Here is a 24,806-nt window from a genome sequence, read left to right as displayed (position 1 = left end):
GTGAAAACTGACATCTACTGTCCCCAGTGCGAAACTAAGCCCAGTGTGTGTTTAGGGTGCTTTAGATTCTTTCACAATTATTAATTTTAGTTTAGCATTTAGTTTTATTTTGTAGCATATCTACTTTAAAATAATCTCCCCAATTAATATTGAACTTCATGTCAATAACAAGAGGTTCAAAATTAATTGGAGGATTTGTTCTTTTAGTTTGAGATGCATTTATTTTTGTGAGATATTTAATTTAGTTTGTAGCTAAGGCTGATTTTTAGTGTACATTGTATAAAAATAATTTGTAAATTCTTTTGTGCATAATTTTAGTGTAAATTGAATAAATCAATTGAAATTTATATAATTTTTTTATTATTTTATGACCGAAATACAAGAACTGAGATTACAAAAACAACAACAAATAATCTCAAAACTTAGAACAACATTACACATAACTGAACAATACTCACGAGCAAAAATATTTAATCACTCTATTTGTTTTGAGCGATCATACCAATCATACTAAATGACTAGTAATAGAAAATAAATATGGTACCATTTTAAAGGTAATATTAACTTTAAATCGATACCATAGATAGATAAATAAGTCATTCAATTTTGTAAATTGCTCGGGACAAAACAAGGTGGTGATCCCATATTTTTGCTTGTAGTACGTACCTATATTTTATGCTTCAATTTGGATGACAAGTGACAACTTACATTTTATAAAACCAATCTTTTAATAATCCTTGACACAGATCCTTGCCTTTGTCAAATGTGGGGGTGATAATAAATGGAACCATCTTAAATGAGTAAAAAAACTACCTACAAATTCAAACAACGTACAAATGAGAAAATCCATGATGAACACGAAATTGGATAATTTATATGTATTAAAAAATGTGCAAAACTAATAAATATAAGCTCGAGACAAGAGTTAAGCGACAAAAATATTTTCAGGTTTCAATTCAACGAGGTAGTTGAAGAAAAATCCACAAAATTGAAGAAACACGCACGACAGACTTAGTTCATATCGGAATTCGATCTGGAAAAATCAAACAACGCCAAAAAGAAAAATTCTAATCAGCAAACCTAAAATCTTAGATTAGTAAAGCCTAGATGGATAGTCTTCATACAAACGCTTCGTCAAGAGTGAGGCAAAAATCTTATGTCATTAGTGTCAATTTTGTTGGGGAGTGTAGACAGTGAAGGCGATTTTCCCGAAAGTAGGGAAATTTTTAATACGTTTTTAATTATTTTATAATTAACAAAAACAAAACGCATCATGTACTTACTTATTTATTGAATTAAAAGTACCTACCTAATAACAATAAGATAAATCGACTTAAAAGTCTCGATTTCATAAAAAAGGAAGTGTATTTGTACGGCATGTAGATCTGGCCTGCTTACAGTGGAGTGGACAGAACCAACGTGAGAGTGAACGTGTGAATTTATGGAGAACATTAAACTATTTTACTATAAGTCTTAACGCAACATATTTTATATGAGTTACATACAAATGTCAATCCGTGAGTACATAATGTAAAAACTAAAACAATGTACTGTTATCACAACAGTAACTGTAATCTTTTAAAATCCAGTAGTTTTATTGCTTATTGATATTCGTAAACAAAATATTTCATGTTATATATTTTCATCAATAAAGTTTTATTTTATACTTCAATAGTTTTATTTTTAAACACATTACATGAAACGGAACGGATCATAAAAAAAGTATGAGAGGTATATATTTAATCTGTGGGCGGCAGACGCCATATTGTTTACAGCGCCACCTACTGGACAATCTAGCTCGGTACCAGTTTGTTTATCGTTCAACAAATACTAGGGCCGTTTCCTATCTGTCTTTAGACATACTCTCTAATCTGTGGTTCATGTGACGTTTACGGGTGAGCCGTGCCGGCTCCCTAAAAACTGCCTCACCTTTCGTGCACTGACTATCTATCTAGGCTTTATTAATCTAAGCCTAAAATCAAAATTGAAAATTCAGATTTCAGAAAAACCGACCTCTCAAACAAAATTCTGCGGGAAAAATGGGGAAAAATTGACATTGACAGATGAAAAAAAAACTAACTAGTGATGATGCATTATGTTGATTGAGCCCGGTAATTTTATGCATCATTTGAAATATCGTTATGAAAATATTGAAATAAAATTATGAATGAGATTACAAATTTTTTTGATTCGACAATTACGTAGTTTTCGAGACTACATGATTTCTGATTGCTTGCTGCTGTGATGTTATTATAACAGCTGCTCAGTTACCTCGGTGCTCGTCAAGTTTACAGTAAAAGCTGAGTGATCTGAACTAATAAATAAAACAAAAACTGGATATTTGACTCTTTTTTATTACACGATCATTAAGTACAATAGTTTCGCGTGAAAGATAATCAAACTCAAAGTATTTATTTGAAAAGAATAGGTACAATAATGCTGCATCCATCGACTATTCGATTCTGCTTAATGCCATCACATATTTAATAGTATTTTGTTACTGATTTCTCATTTTGATTAAACTATTTCCGAAGCCCGATAGACTTTCAGCGCAGCGTAATGCTCGATGTATTCAAATAGTAATTTGAAATAGGTTTGAGGAAATAAATCTTATTACAACACTATAACTTTTTAATTTCCTGGTCTGAACCATAGCTATTGAATTTGTAAAGTTAAGGTAGACGCACATTTAGAAATCGGTATTTGAAGTGTTTCGTTGTTTAAGTTGGCCAGCTTTTTAAATATAATTTAAGAAACAAAAACGTCAGCTGAATGGCTGTCACTGTCAGTCAGCTGTCAAGTGAATACAGTAAAAATCACAAAAATCGGGGTTTTCGTCTTTGGTTTTCATTTTCAAAATAAATCGCAAGTAAGGAAGCCGAACGTATTTAGTTTGGTTCGTGCAGTAACTCTTTAGGTTGCTTGTGTTTATTTCGTTGCTGTTGGAGCTGTGATAACGATGTCTCAAGCTCGTTTAGCGACTTGTATTCCTTTGCCGCTGGACCACAAAGTCTTGGTGAATGTTATTGAAAAAGCAAAAGACTGGGCCTTGATGCATGGAGTTGGAATGAGGGATAAGAAGCAATTCAATAAGGACTCCATTCAGGTAAGGCCAATCTTTAAATTAAGGTAATTTAGGCCAAATAAAACACTAATAAACACTTGACTTGGTCAAAGGGTAGGGTCTTGGTTAAGTTTCTTTTTCTTCCTATTTTGGTCTGATATTTTAAATTATTTTGTAAATAACATTTATTAACGTGTCTCCCGTCAGGGAACCACAATTAGGTATAACTATTGTAACAATTATAGCTATTTAAATGAAATTTTTAGTGTACTTGTTTGCCCAATTTCCTTATTAATCGCCGCTAAATAGCAGAAGTTCTGTGTTCTTTGTATGGTTAGATTTGAAGTCATAAGATTGTAATTAAATATAACAGATCTTAGTAAGAGATTGATTATAACAGGGGTTGGAATATTAAGTTTCATTCTGTGATACATATGGTTGAAGACAACAATTTATTTAAGTTGGGAAGTGTGTTCCAATAATAAATATTTTGCAGAGGTATTCATGCTACTAAAGGCAATGACATACCTTAAAAAAATCTTAGACTAAAGGTGTTTTTAGTATTGAATATAAATTTCATGAAAATCCACACAATGAATAACATCATTATCCAAAAAATACAGAGTAGGATCAAATTATATCAGAATTAAACATTTTTTAAACTAAAATTCTGCCCTAACCAAATAACCAACTTTCTAACCTAACCTAAGAGTTTAATTTTCAGATCGCCCCATTTGTACTGCTGCCGTCACCATTCCCACAGACGGAGTTCAACAAAGCTGTGGAGCTGCAGCCCGTACTGAACGAGCTGATGCATAAGGTGAGGTTTATTTAAGATAGTATAATCATATTTATTTAAGATAGCTAATAAATAAGGGCCTATGCTAAAACTTGTTCCTGCTGTAATAATGCATGCTATTTGTATAAGCATAAAAATTGATCTTTAAATACAGCCCAGCTGAGTTCTAGCATAGGTTTTTAACAGCTCATAAAGCTTCAATTGTCTGGCAGTGTCAACTACCCTATAATATTTATTTATTTAATTTTTTTATTTATACACACACAAAAAAAGCGAAAGAAAAAATTGGTGTTATTAGTAGATTTTTTAGCGTGCCGATAGTTTGGTCGGCTTCTTATTTGTATAAGGAATCTAACAATACCAAATCTGTGTAATGTATGTGTAAATACTTCCATACATGTAAATACTGATTAACAGTTCGACCAAGTTGTCGGCCGACAAAAAGTGTTTAGTCCGAGGGGTGTCTTAGGCCTCAGCCTCATAGTTTGCGGGCAGCGTGGAGTCGCGCCGTTGTTTTCGGAAGCCGGATTAATTTAAATATACGCAAAAAAACCCGCGAAATTCGAGGTGGAGGCCTAAATTTGCGGTCTTTGCAGCTCGAATGATGTCCTGCTCAAAACGTTACTTAAAAGTATAATTTGAGAGAGTTCTTAAAGTAAAATCTATTTAGGTGGCACATGACGACGAGTTCTTAGAACACACGCTACAGAACGCCTTGCAAGTGGACGAATTCACCGCCAATCTCTACAACATCTGGGTGAAAGTCAGGAACGAGGGGGTGGCTCAGGTAAATATGCTTTTCTTCATCTACCCTCGCCTTCCTCTGACTTCTGAGATAGCCGATATAACTGCAGCAGTAGAAACAGTTTTGTATGCCTATCGCACTATTTTATCGATTTTACGCGATAAGCCCATACATTTGTCGTCTAAAATCATTGATAAGATTTTATCACGGCGCGCATCCTAGCCCGGCAGGTATTTAAAGATGACACAACTATTACTGAATCGGGATTAGGTTTCATTGGAATTCAACCAAGATGTTACAGCTACAGAAGTTCCAGTTGTGGGAAAGAGAAGTAACCCCATAGACTCCTTATGAAATACCTTTCTTAACAAAAAATCTGATAAACAGCTTAAAAATGGCCGGGATTGTTTGGAATAAGAAAAACAATACAAGCATTATACAATGGCCTAAACAAGAGTACAGAAAAAAACCTAGCTAGACTAACTAAAAGGTAAGGGTTATTCCCAGTTGCCCCCACTGGGGACAAGTGGGAATTAAAATAAAATTTTAGGTTTTATTCGCCCAAAAACGACTGTAACTGTCAATTTTTATCGGCTATCTCGGAAAGCGGAGACTAGTTTTTAATATCTCTAATAATATCTGCTAGCGGCTATGATACTTCAGAGCTCCTCGCTATTCAGTCCGAATTTTATAATGGTATAGCTATAAATGGGCAATCGTTTCTATTAGGAAAAACAGAAATTTCAATAGACTTAAGAGTTGGGACTTTGCAAGATCCCGTTAGTAACGAATATTAATAATATAGAGTGAAAATTTCAAGTTACCACAATAGGTCCAATCCACCAGTGTGAAGTTCCATTAAGAGTGGAGCAAGAAAAGTGTAGCCTCTGGAGTTTGGAGACCAAGCAGATATGCTATTTTTACAATGGATTTAGATTTTTTCGTTTGAAAACTGAATAAAGTTAATGCTTTTCAAGTATTATAGAACGTCAATACTCAAAACTCAGATAGATCCGAACCTGTTTTATTTGGTCCAATTACAATATTTGGTCCGTACAAGAGTGAATAGGTACAGGCTTTAGATTAAGTCGCCAAAGTTAAAACCAGCATACCTGCTATGTCTGTCTTGTAAGGGATAACTACAATGTCTACTAGCTCGCTCCGCCCAGTTCGCTCCGATATGTCAAAAACATATTGCCGTTATCGCTTCCTTAAGTGTCAAAGCGTCTGCTTGGAGTGGTGCCTATAATATCCAGGAATTTATTATGCTTATACAGGGTGATATTTCTACGAATATTTAACGTCAGAAATGATGCATGTAAAGGAATTAATGGTAATATAGGTTATTGTGTATAATATTATTATTAAATAAGCATGTATTATTTTACTTTAATGGTCGTACACCATTTTTTGGTGTTTCACAGTTGAGGCAAGTGCCGATGGGGTAATTGCAAAGATATTCAAGATTCATGTATTCATTGGAGACGACTTACTTAAGGTTATTATTTCTAAATCCTGGCCGCCTAGAAAAATTAACATTGGTGCCAGATTCAAATTCAACCTCAGCATCACAGTGCTAAGTCGTTAGGTACAAAAAGAAGTAAATTTTTGGTGGGCAAATTGTAGAATTTGACAATACAGGACTTGGGAGAAATTAGGAGCGGGAATAGCCCCAAACCCGTCTGCAAAGTACGGAGAGTGTAAACCAAATCCTCCATTAATTGAAGGAACTAAACATCTTAACTGCCCATGCGTTTAAGTAAGAATAGCTCCATTAAAGTTGGCGCGCTAACCCGTTGTCCTAGATGAACGACAAACGCGAAAATATAAATTAGACCTTGTTTATGATAGTGCCCTATTTAGCCACGGAGGACACACGTCACGTGAAGTATTGGTCGCATAACACCGCGTTGTTTCATGTCGCATCTCGTCGCCCATTTAGGACAAAGTCTGCGGGCACGAAATTGGCGACGGCCTGAGCGATGGCGACGCGACGCGACGGCGTAGCGGCGGCGATGCATACAACAACATGGCAGTATAAATGGCGACGCGCCGCCGTCGCCCCGCCATCGCTCGGCCGTCGCCAGTTCCGTGACTGCAAACAAAGGGTCCACACACTTGCCCCAATCCAAGCACTTGCCCCAACTGCGCTTACAACGTTATCTGTCCGGCGTAGCCGATATCGCTAGGCATGCTCCGTTCGGACATCATGTTGGAGTCGCGGTGTCCCCACACAGAGAATCAGTGCGCGAAGCACACGCCCTACTGCTCGTGGAAGCAAGTGGAGATTAACAGTATTGCGTCCGGCTTCGGACACCTAGGGCCCGTCTCGAGGGAGATTCAGAGGTAGAGGTCCGGACGTATTCCTGCTGTGCCCCATTTTTTGCCCCAACTGGCGGATATCGCAACGTTTTTCCCAAAATCCACCAGTGAGGAACAAATTTTGGGGGACAACAGGAATACGTGGCGATCAGGGTCGCGTCTTGAAACGCTATTCGGAGCTACCCCGCAATATCATTCCGTATTTTTAGTTCTATCGTTATCTGTCCCATTTGCTCGTGATAACAACAGGAAGCGAGTGACAGAGACGAATAGAACTCAAAATACGTAGGTGTGAAATAAGCCCGCTGATTCAATGGAGGCGCACGCGCAAGTTATCGCACTTTTAGCAATACAGAACACAAAAACTTTTTAAAAAGTCTTGGGAAGAATTATCTTCGCGCTGTTCATATAAATCACTTTGCTATGGATAACTATACGCCTGCGCCTCCATTGTAAAGCGACCGCAATCACGTACCAGCCGATGTCATTTACGCCCATTGTAGAAATGCAGTCGCAATATCAATAAAATAATGAATAATAACCCTATTGTACCAGTCTCTAAACTATATTTTAAAATGCAATACTTAAGTTGTGGTCTTTTTCCTTAATACTGCATTGTACTGTAAGCTATAGTCTTTTTTAGACCTTAAAAATCAATTTACCTAAAAACTAATTATTCCCACCATCCCCCGTAGGTGGATTATGGGACAACATTAAAAAACCACCTTTCTAAAATTAAAACTACACTATAAAAATACAATAAATTGACTTTTTGAGAAAGGTATAGTGTAATTTTATTCATATTGCGTTTTAAAGTGACAACAGTTTGATAAAGCATACAATTTAACTATCACCTAAATCTTCCAAAAAACATAATGTATGAGTCTTCCCAAAAATCTGAGATTTTGCTACCAAAAAAACTTTTTTTGGTAGTAATTTTTGATAGCGGTTAACTTTCACTGTTTATTAGGTAATACCTAACAAAAACTATAACAATTCGCCTTTACCAAGCGAGAAAAATAGAAATGAACTGAACCGTGACGACATTTTAGCTGACAAGACCGTGAAACTTTCTACTTTGATGCCGTACGTATATTTTAATGTTTCGCTTTTTAATCAAAATATCTATGTATCAGACTGTTGTATGCTTTACTGCTTTACTCGTGTCATCAAATGGGCGTAAACGACAGTCTTAATAGTCGTGGGGTCCGGTATGGTCCAGTAAAGTAACAGTTTTTGCTAATTGTAGCTAAAATAATTAATTATTATTTCGCATGACGTAGAATTAATTAGATTCGACTGAATTTGAGCCTAAAACAACCGTTGTGTGTAAATATTTTTACAGTTTTATTTCGCTTATTATTTGAGGGAGTGGTTGGCTTGTAAAATATTAATTTCGATTGATTTGCTGGAGTTACTGCGAAGTTATTAAGATTAAATAATATTAAGTATTACAGGGTGTACAAAAAAACGAGAAATGTATCAAGTTTTCTTGTTACGCTTTGTATGGTGTGAAGAGCTAATAATCTGTAATTTTATTTTATAAGTGGAATGGAAAGAAGCTTTATCATTCGTTTCAAGTAATTCCAATTTACCATTGTAATCTATTTAAATTCCCTGAATCGAGGTTACGCCTGTAAATATTTTGCCTCAATTTTAGTTGAATCTAAAATATTTAATTAGTAACCCTAATCAATTACATCCGTGATGTCTAAGCCAATAATCATTAATTAACATGAATGTGTATTAAATCTTAAACGGACAAAACAATGATGCTCGACATTAACATCTTACAAGAAGCGTGTGTTGGTAAACAATTGTATTGTCTTGCTAATCGTAACAATTGGATAGTGAGAAATTGAAACAGCATTTTGTAGCAACTATTTGAGACTTGAACAGGAATAGGATATGGTTTGCATTAATACTTTCATAATTTGGTAAATAAAATGTGTAATTAATAATTATTATAATAATAATAAACGACCCTAGCTGTGGTGTTAAGAAAACAATACTTATCTAATTAGGTGCAATGCTCAAGTATTTGTTCAAGTCTCTTGGTGCAAACTAATAATTTACTATTATGCATGATTTTCTCTAAACGAAAATCGATCGGACGTAAGCAGTATCAATGATACAGGTGTTTTCACAATCGTCAATAACTTTGAAACGAGTGAATATATTAGCAGCCTTATGTAATAAATAATAATGAGAGCATACATCATAAAAAATGACGTGTAAGTAAAGACTGCTATAAATCTAAAAATGACACAATTTATTTATTTAGGTCTTACATAAAAGAAGTTGAAATCGTGAACATATTATTTATTACAATAATGACTTGATAGGTTATTACTATTAGGATAAAAACACGTCATTTATTTATATGCAAAGTTTTTTTACTACATTTTTTTAAGCACAGATATTACAATAAAAACACCCTAAACACACAAATAACTATTTCCAGTTTATCACCATTTTAGTTATTATCTGCTTCAAGTTTTCTCAAACTTGAGGTCTTGCGCAAAAAAAATTGGTACAAGAGTAATGATGTAATTCCAAAGTTCGTCTGATTCTTATTTTAATATCAAATGTTCAGAGCAAGTTGTAATCAACAATGAGTGGACAGAATATTATTAAAGTATGCATTGTTATCTTATAGCTATGACCTTCATAACAAGGAAATTAGAATAACAAGTCATTGTATAAAGTATGTGTGTAAAAACTGTAAAAAATAGTGTAAGAATATCCATGTATTCCCATTTATCCCTACATGGTTATCCATTGATGGGACTACTGTGAATATTGATCCCACAAGACTGATGACTGCATTTCATGCTTTAGTTCTAGTTTTCGCGACATATAAACATAAATGTGTTAGAATAACAGATAAATTATAATTTAATACTATTTATAAATATTATTGGAAGTGAACGTATAAGATCCGGGTCATCTGGGAAAAAAGTCCCTATAGTCCCATCAGGGGACAAATGGGAATATTCGGGTCCTAATGGGTTTATGTATTATTGTTTTATTATTTGTTAATTTGCAAAAAAAATAACCAGGACAGTCGAATTTATATTTGAATAAATTAAAACGGGGAGGCCTTTCTTAAACTGTTCACTTCTTTTGCTATTTATTATGATGACTAAGCAGTCCTCAAGGCAAAACTTGCAACTTTATTCTTATCAAGCAGCTTATGGAACCTAGTGGAAAAGAAGCGCCATCTACATAAGTTTCTGCCATTCACGAAGCCATATGGTTCCGGCAGAGTGGAACAGGACTACCTCCACTCTCTCTGTGGATGTCGACAGGCCTCCCCGGCCCGTCTGGCCAGCGTAAGGAGGCCGAATCCTCCCTGTGTAAATTAAAGATTCGTCCCCTGCAGTGGAGAAGAATGAATGTCCTGATGATTCACGAAGCCATTTTATTATTAGTTACCGACTGTATAATATTGCAGACCCTCAGCCTGGGCCTGTTTCGCTCCGACTACCTGATGCAGAAGGGCGGCAACCACATTAAGCAAGTGGAGTTTAACACTGTGGCATCCAGTTTCGGCGCCATCGCGTCGAACCTACCAGCCATGTCTCGGTACCGACGCGTCGCGTGCGCATGGGGATTTACCTGGATACTTTAACATCTTTATTTTATATTTTCATGTCTTGATAATAAACGCAGTGCTGAAGGGGTATATTCACGATTTAAGAGCTAATCAGTAATACATTTATTAATCTAAAAAGTATGAGTAAAATTGAAATAACATACAAAATGTAATTAAAAACAGTGCAGTAAGGCACTGGCAACAGTCAGCGGTGTCCAGGCGCAGGCTCAGACCCTGTGAAGGTTCAAGAACGGTGTGACTGTAAAAAAATCTAAAATATGTTTTTTCTTCTGAGTTCTGACCCCATAATTTTGTTTCTATCGTTCTCTTTAATATGGGGTTCCGTTTTGATTTGGTACGCACAATACACCTCTCCCGCTCTGCGCAGTTAATCAAAATGTTAAAAAAATAAATAACGAAATAGACGTAAACGACACAGGTTTGTCTAAAAACTAACATGGCGCCACCAGAGAAAGCGTGTTACAAACTGCATGCACCTACATTCTGTTTTTCCTTCCACTACCATCCATTCAGGAGCATGTCTTTTTTCAGTGAAGTCTTGAGATTTTTTACAGGAAAACACTTGCATGAAAACTGAAACATGGTTGTTAAATTATGTAAATATGTTTTAGGCTTTAATCACCTTCTTCACACACACTTCTCACGAGCACATGTCGCACCTCTGGTGGTGGGGACTATTAAAAATGTTTGCATTTTTTTAGATTGCTAAACGGACTTTTTTTATATTATTTTTTACCATAATTAACTACCGTTTTAAAATGCAAACTTTTTAGTAGTTCTTAGTCTTGTAACAGGTTTTTAAGAAGGAAGTATCCAGGTACAAACAACCCCATGTGCTTAAGCGACAGTATCAGTCGACATCTCTCATGTGACTGCTATCTCTTCGTCTCAATGCACGCTATACATCCATCTCTTCCACTCGAATCATGTCTATGCTTGTCCGTTTTTATTTTATTGTTGTTTGTTGCACTTGTATGGCTTAGCTTTGCACATAGTTTTAAAGTAAAGTTAGGTTATTATTTTAGTGTATTATTTAGATGTTTTTTTGAGTTGATATTCGAGAGCATGTATCTTGTGGACGCATTTTAAAAGCTTCAGTAGTGCGATCACTTGAGAGATGTTACCTGACCACGCCTGCATTGTCGGTCAAATAATAAACATTAAATCGTGTGTTGTTGTTCAGATGTTGTTGTCTTTCTGTCCAGTCATTGCTGGGTATGGCTTAGGGTACACATCTTTCAAAAAATGACTTTGCTTTAATCACCCATGCACAATTAAATGTTGCGTTCAAAATATTTGTTACATTTCTGATGGATTGTTTCTGAACGTGTTGACCTTATAAGCCTACCATTGACTAAATATTTATACATAGGTTTAATGTAATGTTTTTGTTTAATTTACAGAACTAAATTCTTCTTAAATTCGAGCATTGGAGTGGTAATGGTTTAAGATTTGAATTTTAAGACTTTTAGGTCAGCCGCTAAGTTGGTTCCTGAGGTAACTACTCTGTCCATGTCGATAAAAGATTGGTTAACAGTTTAACACGTATGATGACACGTAAGTCACTGATGGCCCACAATAATTATTTTGATCTCTAGTTTGTTAGACATAGACATACTCTCTCATCAGTGGTTAAGGTTAGACAGTGTCTCAAACCTCAGAAATTAACTTAGGAATACTTTCTCGCTTTAAGACGATAGATAATGATTTAATTACTGTTTACAAAAATGCTCCAAACAACTCCTATCACTCCTTTGCCTAAATAGACAAATAAGATAAGATCCTAGTAACACAGTAAAATATTAGCTACAAACTTACAAATAAACACAGTCCCTTCTTATAAAGCTTATGGTAAGATTTAATTTTGATACGAATCACAAAACTAATATAAAATTGAAAACAAAAATGCATCACATTTTTAAATAATTATTACAACACATAATTCAAAAATATCTGTTAATATATTTAACTAAAATTAAAATAAAATATAATATTCCAAAAGCGATAGATAAAACGTTTGTAAACATTGCATGAATTAATTAATACCTAAATAAGAAACTCAAAAAACTAAATGCAAATAAAATAATTTTATGATATCAAAATATTTTTTAAAAGCGCATTTTAAATAAAAGTAGTTTTGAGTTAGATTGTAGTTGTAGATTTAGGGCTGGGTAACACACATTCGGACTAAAAAAAGCAGTATGGATATTTTTGCTTTTTTCATAGGGGTCTCATAATAATTGTGCACGTTGAATAGAATTTAATGATTCACCTTCCAGTAATACGTTTTACGTGTTTAAAAATAAATAATGTTCTTAACATTGGTCTCGCCATTTAAATATTCGCTATTTGTCATATTTAGAAAAGAATAGCTTATTTTTTACAAAGGGTGGCGTTTGGGAAAAGTGTCCCATTGAGCACCTCAGTGGTAGGAAATTATTATTTTTTTATTTTAAAAATAAATAAGTGATAATATTTTGGTGGTGGCCAATGAGAAAAATACACAACACAGGTATAAAAATATGTTTGATATTGGAAGGTGGTATCTAATAGTATTTGTGTTTGCTGTTTGGTATCTAGTTGATGTTGTTTTGTTTTAGGGGCCCTGTGCTGTTGTTGATTGAGCGCTTTTTGTAGCTGTTTGATGGTTTGCTTTGGTTGTTCTTCACTACTTTTTTTCTTTTCTTTTCTCTTTGTGTCCGAAAATTTGACCACATTAGATTTCTTACTTAATTATAAAAAGCATATTAATTTAATGATGATGATATCAGCATGTTTTGTTAAAAAAATAATTACAAATTAATGAGTAAAATTAAATTATATTTAGCAATTTCTATTTATTTTTTCCAATTACACAATAATAATATTGGTCAAATTTTCGATTTTTTATTATAAAATGCTTATGAAACTCAATATTTTCAGCTACATATTAAGGCAACTTGGTCACGGTGATCTAATTAAAAATGTAAGTAAAATTTCTATACTTTATTTATAAAGGAAAAATATTCTTTTTTTTTTCTCTCGTTTCATAGTTAGATAATGATTCCGAACTCTGCTGCGCGCAAATTCAAATTCAAATTCAAAAATTCAAAACGTTTATTTGCTAAAAACACAGTAATACAGGGTGACAATATTAAAATAGGATCATGATGTGTTTAGTCTGATCACAGACGTGCAAAAATTATAGGATTCAATAATATAAATGTCAAATGATTAAAAAAAAATGTCAATGTAAAATTAAATTAATAGTACCTATCAATGTCGCCAATTAAAATATTCCTTACAAAAATTATCAAATCAAATATGTCATCTATATAAATAAAAATTAATTGTTGTTCGTTAGTCTGATTAAAATTCTATTGTTCGTCGAGATATTCCCTGACTGAATAATAGCACTTAGTTAATAGCCAGGCGTGTATTTGTCTTTTAAAAGACAGCAAAGGTAGATCTTTGAACTTATCAGGTAATTTATTATAAATTTTTATAGCCATACAATGAGGACTGCGTTTGAAAAACGTCAGTTTAATATTAGGCAACAAGATCCTACCTTGATGTCTCGTTGGCTTATTTTTAAATTCACCCCTTGTCAAAAAATAATGTGGGTTCTGTTTTACGAAAATACACGCCTGCTTTATGTATAAGCATGGAACAGGTAATATTGAAAGCTTTTCGAATAAAGGTTTACATGATTCAAGAAAATGCGCTTTGCAAATAGCCCTTATACACTTTTTTTGTGCAATGAATACCCTTGTCACATCGACCGAGTTACCCCACAACAGCGTGCCGTAGCTAAGCAGCGACGATACATAGCCATGATACGCGGCTAAAGCGGTTTCAATGGATGAAATGTTACTAAGGCGTCTTAAAGCATATACGAATCTATCAATGTTCATACACATCGCCTCTATGTGTGCTTTCCAATTACAATGTTTGTCCAAAGTGAAGCCTAAGAATTTTACAGTATCTACTATCTCAGCAACATTGCCAAGCTGAATTGCTGCGTAGCTCAGATTGTCATCATTTAAAGGTTTAAATTGCCTACATCTCACCTGATGGAAAGTCATAATCAGGCCCAAGGTGGAAGCGAGCTGCTGCAAGTATCGGAGTTCGGAATTATACCTTTATGCGGTCTCAATATAGACTCACATGATTTCGTTATCCAATTTTTTTATTCAAATAAGATAATTTTGCTGTCGTCAACACTTTTCCATTTTAAATATTATTCCATTATTACATTTTTATAAACAGATGCCCGAAAACCGCGCTCTATCCGGCCTCTGCTCGGGTATAACGGACGCTTTCGACTTGTTTGGGGCGCCAGACGCGGTCGTCATTTTCGTTGTGGAAGAGGTCTCTTACAATATCTGCGACCAGCGGTTCCACGAGTTCTACATATCTGAGACACGTCCTGAGATACAGGTGGGCTATTGTAGTTGCTCTGATTCCTTAAACATTTTTTTGTCACCAATCCAATTTGCACTGGAGAGAACTCCTGTTTTTCTACGACAGTTACCAACGACAGTTTAACTTTTCACTAAGACAAACTTCACCTTAATTGGTTGGGTTTTTATTGGCGGTAAAGTTGTATATCCTGGCTACACAAATTTCAGCGGTGGGAACAAAAGCTGGGAATAGTCCCGTTTTTGTAGTTGCTTGTTATTTGATGAGTATGGTAGCTAAACATATTTTGTAATGTCACTTTTTGTCTGCAGATAATGAGGAAGACTTTAAATGAAATTTATGAAGAGACTGAACTTAACGATAAGAAGCAATTGATTATGTGAGTATGAGTTATGGTCTCATTTATTAATAGAAAATTCATAAAAGTATAGTATAGTAGTTTGTTTTGATATTATTTTACCTGCATGATGTTTTTCTCTCGACATTCACTTTGACACTACGCGCCTTCTCTTTTCCCAGCCGTCCCCACTGGGGCCTATGGGAAAAAATGTGACGATTGTTACATTACTAGTATTAATGTTCCAAAGCAATGATAAGGTTAAAATTAGGGAAAGTGGAGATGCGCTTTTTGCCTGATTGTAAAAAAATATAAAAATTATTCAGAGATGGACGCCCAGTCGCTGTGGTGTACTACCGGTCGGGATACGAACCGGCGCAATATCCATCGTCGCGAGAGTGGGACGCAAGACTGCGCGTTGAGAGATCCACGTGAGTTATTTATTAAGTAATTCATACTAATGTGTTTCATTTTATGTAAATCCTAAATTTTCCTATCAATGACGTTAAACTTAGACACCGAAGTATAACTGCTATAAAGTATAAACCAGAAAGTCATAGGCTGCCATTTACCCTAAAAAAACTTTCACAAATAAATTATATTCTTCCTCACAGCTTGCCTTAGTTTGCGCTGCTTTTCAACACTTTCCCATTATTATCCCAAAGCAGTCAATTGGCTTTAAATAATACTGGGTCTTGTAAAAGCGCTTTTTAAGTCTCTGCAGAAACTAAATAACTTTTATGACTTACTTTTAGAGCAATCAAGTGCCCCTCCATCCACTACCAGCTAGCCGGCACGAAGAAGGTGCAACAAGCGCTGGCAGGACCAGGCGTGTTAGAGAAGTTTATGGGAGCGGGCGCAGCAAGTAGTCGCGTGCGGGACATATTCACGGGGCTCTACTCGTTGGACTTTGACGAGGGAGGCGAGCGGGCTGTGGAAATGGCGCTTGAGGACGCAGAAAGGTGAACTCATATACTCCAGGTCCGTCCTTAGGGGAACCATATCAGGTGTTCCCATGGGAAGCGTCGCGTGCGGGATATATTCACGGGCCTCTACTCGTTGGACTTTGACGAGGGCGGCGAGAGGGCTGTGGAAATGGCGCTTGAGGACGCAGAAAGGTGAGCATATATTTTCCAGGCTGTGGCGAAAGTGCTGTAGAAATAGCGCTAGAAGATGCTGAGAGGTGAGTCTATGAACTTATCAGGTGACCCCAGGGAAAGCATATCAGGTGTCCCCATGGGAAGCAGTCGCGTGCGGGATATATTCACGGGGCTCTACTCGTTGGACTTCGACGAGGGAGGCGAGCGGGCTGTGGAAATGGCGCTGGAGGACGCAGAAAGGTGAGCTCATATACTCCAGGTCCTTAGGGGAAGCATATCAGGTGTTCCCATGGGAAGCAGTCGCGTGCGGGATATACAGGGTGGAAACGATAAGTGATCTCATTCGATTATTTCTAAACTATACAAGATATCGAGAAACTGGTTACTGATTCTGAAAGTGCTTTACGAGCTCTATCCAACGGTACCAATAACAGGTCACAGAATTAACTGGATCTATCCGAGAATTCAATGTCTCCAGCTTCCATACATTTAGTAAAACCACATAATATTAAAAACTATACAAGATATCAAAAAAACTGGTTACTGATCCTGAAAGTGCTTCACGAGCTCTATCCAACGGTACCAATAATAAGTTACAAAATAAACTGGATCTATCCGAAAATTCAATGTTTCCAGCTTCCATACATTTAGTACTGCCACAGTCATGGCACTCATGGCTTGATAATATTATAGCAAATAAAGCCTAAAACCAATGTTTTCCATGAATAATTTTAAATGAGAATGCAATTTACGAGTTTAATTTAAGTTTTTATTATTTATTAAAAAATATAACACTTCTAATATTGTGTGGCTGGCATACATTTAGTATGGAGGCTGAAAACATTGAATTTTCGGATAGATCCATTTAATTCTGTAACCTATTACTTATACCGTTGGAAAGAGCTCGTAAAGCACTTTCAGGATCAGTAACCAGTTTTTCGATATCTTGTATAGTTTAGAAATAATCGCGTGAGATCACTTATCGTTTCCACCCTGTATTTACGGGTCTCTACTCGCTGGACTTCGATGAGGGCGGCGAGAGGGCCATGAAAATGACGATTGAGCACGCTTGGTGAGATTACGATTTAATTATGTGTCCCTAGACCAGTGGTTCTTAACCTTTAAGTCATGAGGGACCATTTTACCAAATTTCTGTCTTGTCAGGGACCACCTCATAATCATAATCGGTCAAAAGTAAAGCAGTTTGACTGCAAAAATCAGTTAAAAGTGGTTTTGACCAAGGTGTGCAAGTGCACTTCGTGGACCACTTGGAATGCCTCCAGGGACCACCAGTGGTCCACGGACCACTGGTTAAGAACCACTGCCCTAGACGAAGGTCTTCTTGGAGAACCCTGAGAGTTGTTAATACTTCTTCTTCTTATCTCTTGGTAGAGCCTTTCTTATGGAATACCTGAAAGTGTCAACATCTACATATAATCTTAATGTCCCCAGCTGAAGTCTGACGACCGTTTTATGGTCTATTGAGATCATCTAAAATGAAGTGCTGAGAGGTGCAAGAATGTCGAGGGCTTACATTACATCTTTGCATCCTCTAGGATGCTTTCCTGACGTCTTGAATAGACGTTATTTCTAGATATTAAACACTTATTTACTTGGCTAAACTCTTGCGTTTTCAGGTTCGTTCTGAAACCGCAGCGCGAAGGTGGTGGTAACAATTTGTACGGTGCGGACGTACGCGATGCTCTCGTACGCATGCGCCACAGCCGCGAGCGCGCCGCCTACATCCTCATGGAACGCATCCTGCCGCCGCTGGTGAGTCACTATCACTGGACATCATCATTTCAGCCGCTGGACGTCCACTGCTGGACATGGGCCTCTAGTCTTCCACACTGGTTTACTTCCATCCTTGTGTCACAGCCGCGAGCGCGCCGCCTACATCCTCATGGAACGCATCCTGCCGCCGCTGGTGAGATACTACCACTGAACATAATCATTTCAGTCACTGGACGTCCACTGCTGGGCATAGGCCTCCAGTGTTCCACTAGTCTACTTCCATCCTTGCGCCACAGTCGCGAGCGCGCCGCCTACATCCTCATGGAACGCACCCTGCCGCCGCTGGTGAGTCACTACCACTGGACATCATCATTTCAGCCGCTGGACGTCCACTGCTGGACATAGGCCTCTAGTCTTCCACACTGGTTTACTTCCATCCTTGTGTCACAGCCGCGAGCGCGCCGCCTACATCCTCATGGAACGCATCCTGCCGCCGCTGGTGAGATACTACCACTGAACATAATCATTTCAGTCACTGGACGTCCACTGCTGGTATCAAATCAAATATGTCATCTATATAAATAAAAATTAATTGTTGTTCGTTAGTCTGATTAAAATTCTATTGTTCGTCGAGATATTCCCTGACTGAATAATAGCACTTAGTTAATAGCCAGGCGTGTATTTGTCTTTTAAAAGACAGCAAAGGTAGATCTTTGAACTTATCAGGTAATTTATTATAAATTTTTATAGCCATACAATGAGGACTGCGTTTGAAAAACGTCAGTTTAATATTAGGCAACAAGATCCTACCTTGATGTCTCGTTGGCTTATTTTTAAATTCACCCCTTGTCAAAAAATAATGTGGGTTCTGTTTTACGAAAATACACGCCTGCTTTATGTATAAGCATGGAACAGGTAATATTGAAAGCTTTTCGAATAAAGGTTTACATGATTCAAGAAAATGCGCTTTGCAAATAGCCCTTATACACTTTTTTTGTGCAATGAATACCCTTGTCACATCGACCGAGTTACCCCACAACAGCGTGCCGTAGCTAAGCAGCNGTCCACTGCTGGGCATAGGCCTCCAGTGTTCCACTAGTCTACTTCCATCCTTGCGCCACAGTCGCGAGCGCGCCGCCTACATCCTCATGGAACGCATCCTGCCGCCGCTGGTGAGTCACTACCACTGGACATCATCATTTCAGCCGCTGGACGTCCACTGCTGGACATAGGCCTCTAGTCTTCCACACTGGTTTACTTCCATCCTTGTGTCACAGCCGCGAGCGCGCCGCCTACATCCTCATGGAACGCATCCTGCCGCCGCTGGTGAGATACTACCACTGAACATAATCATTTCAGTCACTGGACGTCCACTGCTGGACATAGGCCTCTAGTCTTCCACACCAGTCTACTTCCATCCATGCGTCACAGACGTGAGCGCTGCCTACATCCTCATGGAACGCATCCTGCCGCCGCTGGTGAGTCACTACCACTGGACATCATCATTTCAGCCGCTGAACGTCCGCTGCTGGACATAGGCCTCTAGTGTTCCGCACTAGTCTACTTCCATCCATGCGCCCCTGGTAAGATACAACTACTTCCATAGACCATCATCATCATTTCAGCCACGTCCACTGCTGCACATAGGTTTCTAGTCTTCCACACTTGGAGCGCATCCTGTCACAGCTACACCATACTAGACCAGCGTCATTACAGCCACTGGACGTCCACTGCTGGACATAGGCCTCTAGTCTTCCACACTAGTTTACTTCCATCCATGCGCCACAGTCGCGAGCGCGCCGCCTACATTCTCATGGAGCGCATCCTGCCGCCGCTGGTGAGTCACAGCTACTACCATACCAGACCAGCGTCATTACAGCCACTGGACGTCCACAGCTGGACATAGGCCTCTAGTCTTCTACACTTGGAGCGCATCCTGCCGCCGCTGGTGAGTCGCAGCTACTACCATACTAGACCAGCGTCATTACAGCCACTGGACGTCCACTGCTGGACATAGGCCTCTAGTCTTCCACACTAGTCCATACTTCCATCTTTGCGCCACACGTATGACATAAGTAGAGACCACGAGAGCCACACGTATGATTAAGACTAGTCCGTCGGAAAATTAGGATTGGCTGCCTGCTGGTGTCAAACTAGAGTTAATAGGCAATTACAATGCACCACTAGGCCTGTTCGTCTCCCCGAATAGGCATCGAAAACAATACACGTGTGGCGTACCCCCCAGCGGGTTTAATCCACAAGGCATTCACGAGCGAGTAGTTAATGACGTACGCGCGAAGTATTCTTCACCTACAGTAAAAAAAAAATCGATGGAAAGAAGAAAAAATACGCGTGGGGTGCGCTAAATGCTAGTACAGTAGCTACTTGTCATATTACATCGGCAAACGGTGCTCGACCCTTGAAAAAAGCTAAATTACACCATATTGTTGACGACATTGAGTAGTAAATTTTTTAAATACCTTCGCAAAAAAACTTTCTAGAGGGGGATAATGCAACTGATATTTTCCCATTGGCCCCACTGGAAGAAATAACACCTGTATGTTTATTTTTTTAGGTTTCCGGATACGTGGTGAGACCGGGCGCATCTGTCCCACCGCCCGTCACTGACTTGGTGTCTGAACTGGGAATATTTGGGGTCATCATTGGGTGAGTTCTTGATTATTTGCCCCATAGACTAGTGGCAAAATAAAATGTTTCGGAGCGATCAAAAATGTCATTTGTCTAGAGCTTCCGTTCAATAATTTAACACTGAGTTGCTCCAATAATTTAACTTTATTAAACGTCAAAAATCTGTCAATCACCATACAAAAAAAAAACATTGGTTATGGTTATTATAGTTAGGCTCAGAACAGACGGTGAAACGCAACTGCAACGAAACTGCAACTTTTGAGTTGCATCTAAGTTTCTGCCATAGCGTCCGTTGAGAGACCACACATGACGCGACCAGTTTGAAACTTTCAGGTTCAGTTTCATTCATCAGAATCATCAGAAAGTTGCAGTTCGTTGCAGTTGCGTTTCACCGTCTGTTCTGGGCCTTGCGGTTAAAGTAAGGTGGCGCAACTCAGCCTAAATTGAATAAGGCGGAAATCGAACCCATAACCTTTTTTTAGATTGAGATGCAACTTGCATCTCACTGCAAACTCTTACCGCTAAAAATTAAGTAACAATGGAAAAATAAAAATATCCAACTATTGTATTTTAATTTTCACGCGTACAATACAGTCTTTGGCATAGCTAGTAATAGAGGAACGTTTCCTCCAACAGCACCAAAGACAAGATCTTCAGCAACAAGCAAGTGGGGCACATGCTGCGGACCAAACTAGCAGACGCGAATGAGGGCGGAGTCGCCGCCGGCTTGGGGGCTCTTGACTCGCCCTACTTGCTGCAACTCTAGCACGATACGTCTATGGAACTTATAACGTCTCTGAACTAGCCGTGGTAAGTGACCATGGTACTCAGTGCGCATTGTGACATCGACGCCCGCCATACAGAATGCGATAATTAAGCGACAGTCGCTATTGCAAGACATTTCATAATATTTATCAACTCTCGGCGAACAGACTTTACCTCAAAATAATTTAATACTGTATTTTGTTTTTTTTTACAGATTTATGTTTGAAATCTAGAGCGGTATTACCACGGAACAGAGGCGGTACTGAAACGTCATGTCGTGCTCAAAGTAAACGTATTACACCATGTTACCTACAAGAAATCAATATGGAATTTCTAAATAAATATTTTTTTAACGTACCCAAAAACATTATGGCTGTGCCATACGTTTGATATTGATAGTTAAATAGATATTATTTTTATCTGAATTATTTTTAATTTTTTTCGAACACTTGATTGACTTTTTAAACTTATTTTGGCTTGCAAGAGCGTTATATTAGGTGCCTTAATAAACCATAAGGCACGCGTATACGCGATTACCAAAATTAGCCTCTAAGCGCTTAAAACGTTAGTCGGAGTCTTCATAATTGTTTAAAATAATTACCCTCATCAAAAGGTTACCACAAGTTTGTAACAATTTCGTTATTTAATTTTAACTTAATAATTATTGTAATTACTAATGGAAAAGGTATTATTAATTCTACATTCCGTTTCTGTCTTGTTTTTATTTAGCATAAATGTTTATTTTTCTATTATTGCGATAATTACATATTTTAACTGTCCTAGTTAAATTGGTAACAGTAAAATTATAAAATTTAGTTGCAACACCATTGTTACTGTAGTGTTGTTATATTTTCTATTTTGTGATGAAAAGACAAATAATTCAGTGAAAATGGTGTGTGAAAACTTTTTAATTATATTTTATTAATTTCAAAATATAACTAAGATGTATTTTAATAATTCATAGGCAACCAGCAAAACGAAAACTTTGTTATAGTTCGTTTTACCAAATGGACAACACTTGCAACTGTATAAATTATTATTATAATGAAATCATGCAAAATGTAACATTATTTAATTATGCATTTATTAAAACTTATGAAATGGAACAATCTGTTCTGTAAGTTACTGGTGCTGTTAACTGTTTAAGGTTTTATAAACAAAATAAACCATTGATGAAAACCTAAATAATTGTGTTTCTGTGTTCTGTAATTTTTGGGTTAGCTACTACTTAACTACTTTTTTCTTCCCAGAAAAATAATCATTATTTCACACAATAAACATTTAATACTTACACTGTGGCATGTAGTTGAAATAAGGTGAAAGTTTTTGGTAGGTTGTTTCAAGCTGTTGAAGAATAATAAAACAAGTTTTGTGAACGATAAATATATTAGAACTAAAATCTTTCAGCGACCCTATTTGCTACACTCCTCAAATTGCCGTACACTTTTGAGGGTGGAGATCCCATGATCAAGTTACAAATAGCTCTCCTTGCCAATGCAATATTCTGGTAACTTCCGAGTATGTGAATTTTGGAGTCTGCTAACACTATTCTGGTTTTCGTTACGTTTTCTATCGTGAACTTTGTTCGGCCAGCTTTGCCAGCGAGACGACCGATAGCTCTTCCCAAATGGTCCCCTTGTAACGTTTTGACGTCTTTTATTTCGAAGGACTCCACAAATAAGTCGTCTAGCCTGAGGAGTGCGAGAGCGTCTTCAACATCAAAGCCATAGATGAATGCCTGAAACAAGAAAACCAATTTAGTAACAGTTATCATGAGCCACAAACAATATTTCCAATCTTATTTACTATTATTATTATGATTTAGGACGCTATTTGGATCAAATATGTAATTGCTCAATAATGAATAATAAATAAATAAATAAAATAATAAATACTACATCCTACTAATAGAAAGTTTGCATGTCTGGATGTTTGTTGCTCTTTCACGCAAAAACTACTGAACTGATTTTGATGAAACTTTACAGTATCATTGTTTATAACCCAGAATAACACATAGGCTGACGATATGTAACAAACTAAATTTCACGCGGGTGAAGCCGCGGGCAAAAGATAGTCATATCATACGTTCAAAAAGTTATCATTTAATCTGAGAGAGAAGTAAGAAAAATTGGACAGTAGTTTTTATTGTTCAACAACTGGGACAACTTGAGGTATTATGACACTCAGATGTACATAATGTAATTATTGAAACTGGTTGTAAGAGAAAGCAAAAATGGCAAACAGGAGATTCAGGATTCGTGAAAAATTTACAAAATGATCAGATCAATGATCATTTAGTGACGAAAAAGAGAAAAACAGTTATTTACCTTCACAAAGTCAGCGGCTTTCTGTAAGTTTGCAATGTCTTTAGTTTCTGGGCCCACTTTGATTTCAACGTTCCTGGTTTTCGTGTTGAATCTGACCTGCAGTAGTAAGTGCTCTACGATCGGTGTGAAGATCTTCAGCCAGTTCTCTTTTAGTGGTGTGTATCTGAAATATAAATCAGCTAGTTATAACAAGGGAATAAAAACAGACGATATAAGAATATCCTCTTTTTCTTTGATCTTTCAAAAATTAGAGGTAGTTGAAATCTCAGTACTAAGTACTGTGAATCTTAGGAAATACCACTTATAGACATTTTATTATAATGAACATGATTTAAATGGTATTTATACATAGGTACTTTGTTTATTTGGGATTATAATTAACAAACTGAGAGAAATCAACAGAGACAGACTTTTGTCCAGCAGTGGACGGAACTACTAGGTTGAAAAGTATTGAGTATGGAAACAAATTCAACAGAAAATACCACATACTAAAAATAAACACACAATTTTGAGGTTATGTACCTGTGTGCGGGAACAGCGACTTTTCTCATGTTTACTTTAGCTTCATTGGGTTCAGCGTTTTTCTTCGCCTTCTTCGGACGAGAACGCGCGTGTTTGGGCTTTCCTTCAATGCCGTTATGCTGTTCTACCTCCATACCATCACCAGATTCCGATACAGCTCTGCGTTTCACATTTTTCAACTTCACTGGGTTTTTGGCGGGCAGAAACTCCTCAACATTTATATTTTCTGTTTCCATTTCTTATTTTATTTATTTTGTAATACTAAAGAGAACAAAATTCGTGTTTATTTTATGGTTTTTGTTGCAAAATAAATCTCACATGGTACACACCATGAAGCTAAAGATAAAAATGGAGGCCAGACTTAGAATACCTACTTGAAGCACAACCTATGTATCACTATCTCGCTCTCTGTGGGCAGGCTC

The 24,806-nt window shown here is 37.1% G+C and overlaps 2 protein-coding genes across 4 annotated transcripts; one reads left to right on the top strand and one right to left on the bottom strand.

The window, feature by feature from the left end:
- Positions 1–2,765: 2,765 nt before the first annotated feature.
- LOC114364085 (glutathione synthetase) lies at positions 2,766–22,720 on the top strand. Of its 3 annotated transcripts, XM_028320077.1 has the most exons (14): positions 2,766–3,106; positions 3,789–3,884; positions 4,534–4,650; positions 6,785–6,934; positions 10,388–10,518; positions 13,472–13,514; positions 14,798–14,968; positions 15,262–15,329; positions 15,614–15,718; positions 16,043–16,249; positions 18,025–18,160; positions 20,697–20,788; positions 21,407–21,580; positions 21,750–22,720. In XM_028320077.1, the coding sequence occupies exons 1-13, from the start codon at positions 2,960–2,962 to the stop codon at positions 21,534–21,536; spliced, it is 1,593 nt and encodes a 530-aa protein (XP_028175878.1). In that variant the 5' UTR covers positions 2,766–2,959; the 3' UTR covers positions 21,537–21,580; positions 21,750–22,720. The 3 variants fall into 3 exon arrangements, with proteins under 3 accessions (XP_028175878.1, XP_028175876.1, XP_028175877.1); XM_028320075.1 differs by lacking the exon at positions 10,388–10,518 and having other exon boundaries at positions 6,785–6,954; XM_028320076.1 differs by lacking the exon at positions 6,785–6,934 and having other exon boundaries at positions 2,772–3,106.
- Positions 22,721–22,902: 182 nt separating this feature from the next.
- l(1)G0004 (RNA-binding protein pno1) lies at positions 22,903–24,713 on the bottom strand. Its single transcript, XM_028320121.1, has 3 exons — positions 24,385–24,713; positions 23,863–24,025; positions 22,903–23,273 (listed from the first exon to the last, which is right to left on the bottom strand). Exons 1-3 carry the CDS (start codon positions 24,618–24,620, stop codon positions 22,929–22,931), a joined length of 744 nt encoding a protein of 247 aa, XP_028175922.1. The 5' UTR covers positions 24,621–24,713; the 3' UTR covers positions 22,903–22,928.
- Positions 24,714–24,806: the final 93 nt, after the last annotated feature.

Source organism: Ostrinia furnacalis, unplaced genomic scaffold (genome assembly GCF_004193835.3).
Source record: "Ostrinia furnacalis isolate ACB-3 unplaced genomic scaffold, ASM419383v2 OfSCF7348, whole genome shotgun sequence".
NCBI classification, from domain to species: Eukaryota; Metazoa; Arthropoda; class Insecta; order Lepidoptera; family Crambidae; genus Ostrinia; species Ostrinia furnacalis.
The sequence above is the reverse complement of the archived record's forward strand: the minus strand, read 5'-3'. Positions and strand labels throughout refer to the sequence as shown.

What these genes read in the sequence shown, in the direction of transcription:
- LOC114364085 (XM_028320077.1), top strand. Translation starts at nt 2,960, where the DNA reads ATGTCTCAAGCTCGTTTAGCGACTTGTATTCCTTTGCCGCTGGACCAC. An exon ending in GCTTCGGACACCTAGGGCCC is followed by an intron (nt 6,935 to 10,387) that starts GTCTCGAGGGAG and finishes ATAATATTGCAG; the next exon opens with ACCCTCAGCCTGGGCCTGTT. An exon ending in AACCTACCAGCCATGTCTCG is followed by an intron (nt 10,519 to 13,471) that starts GTACCGACGCGT and finishes CAATATTTTCAG; the next exon opens with CTACATATTAAGGCAACTTG.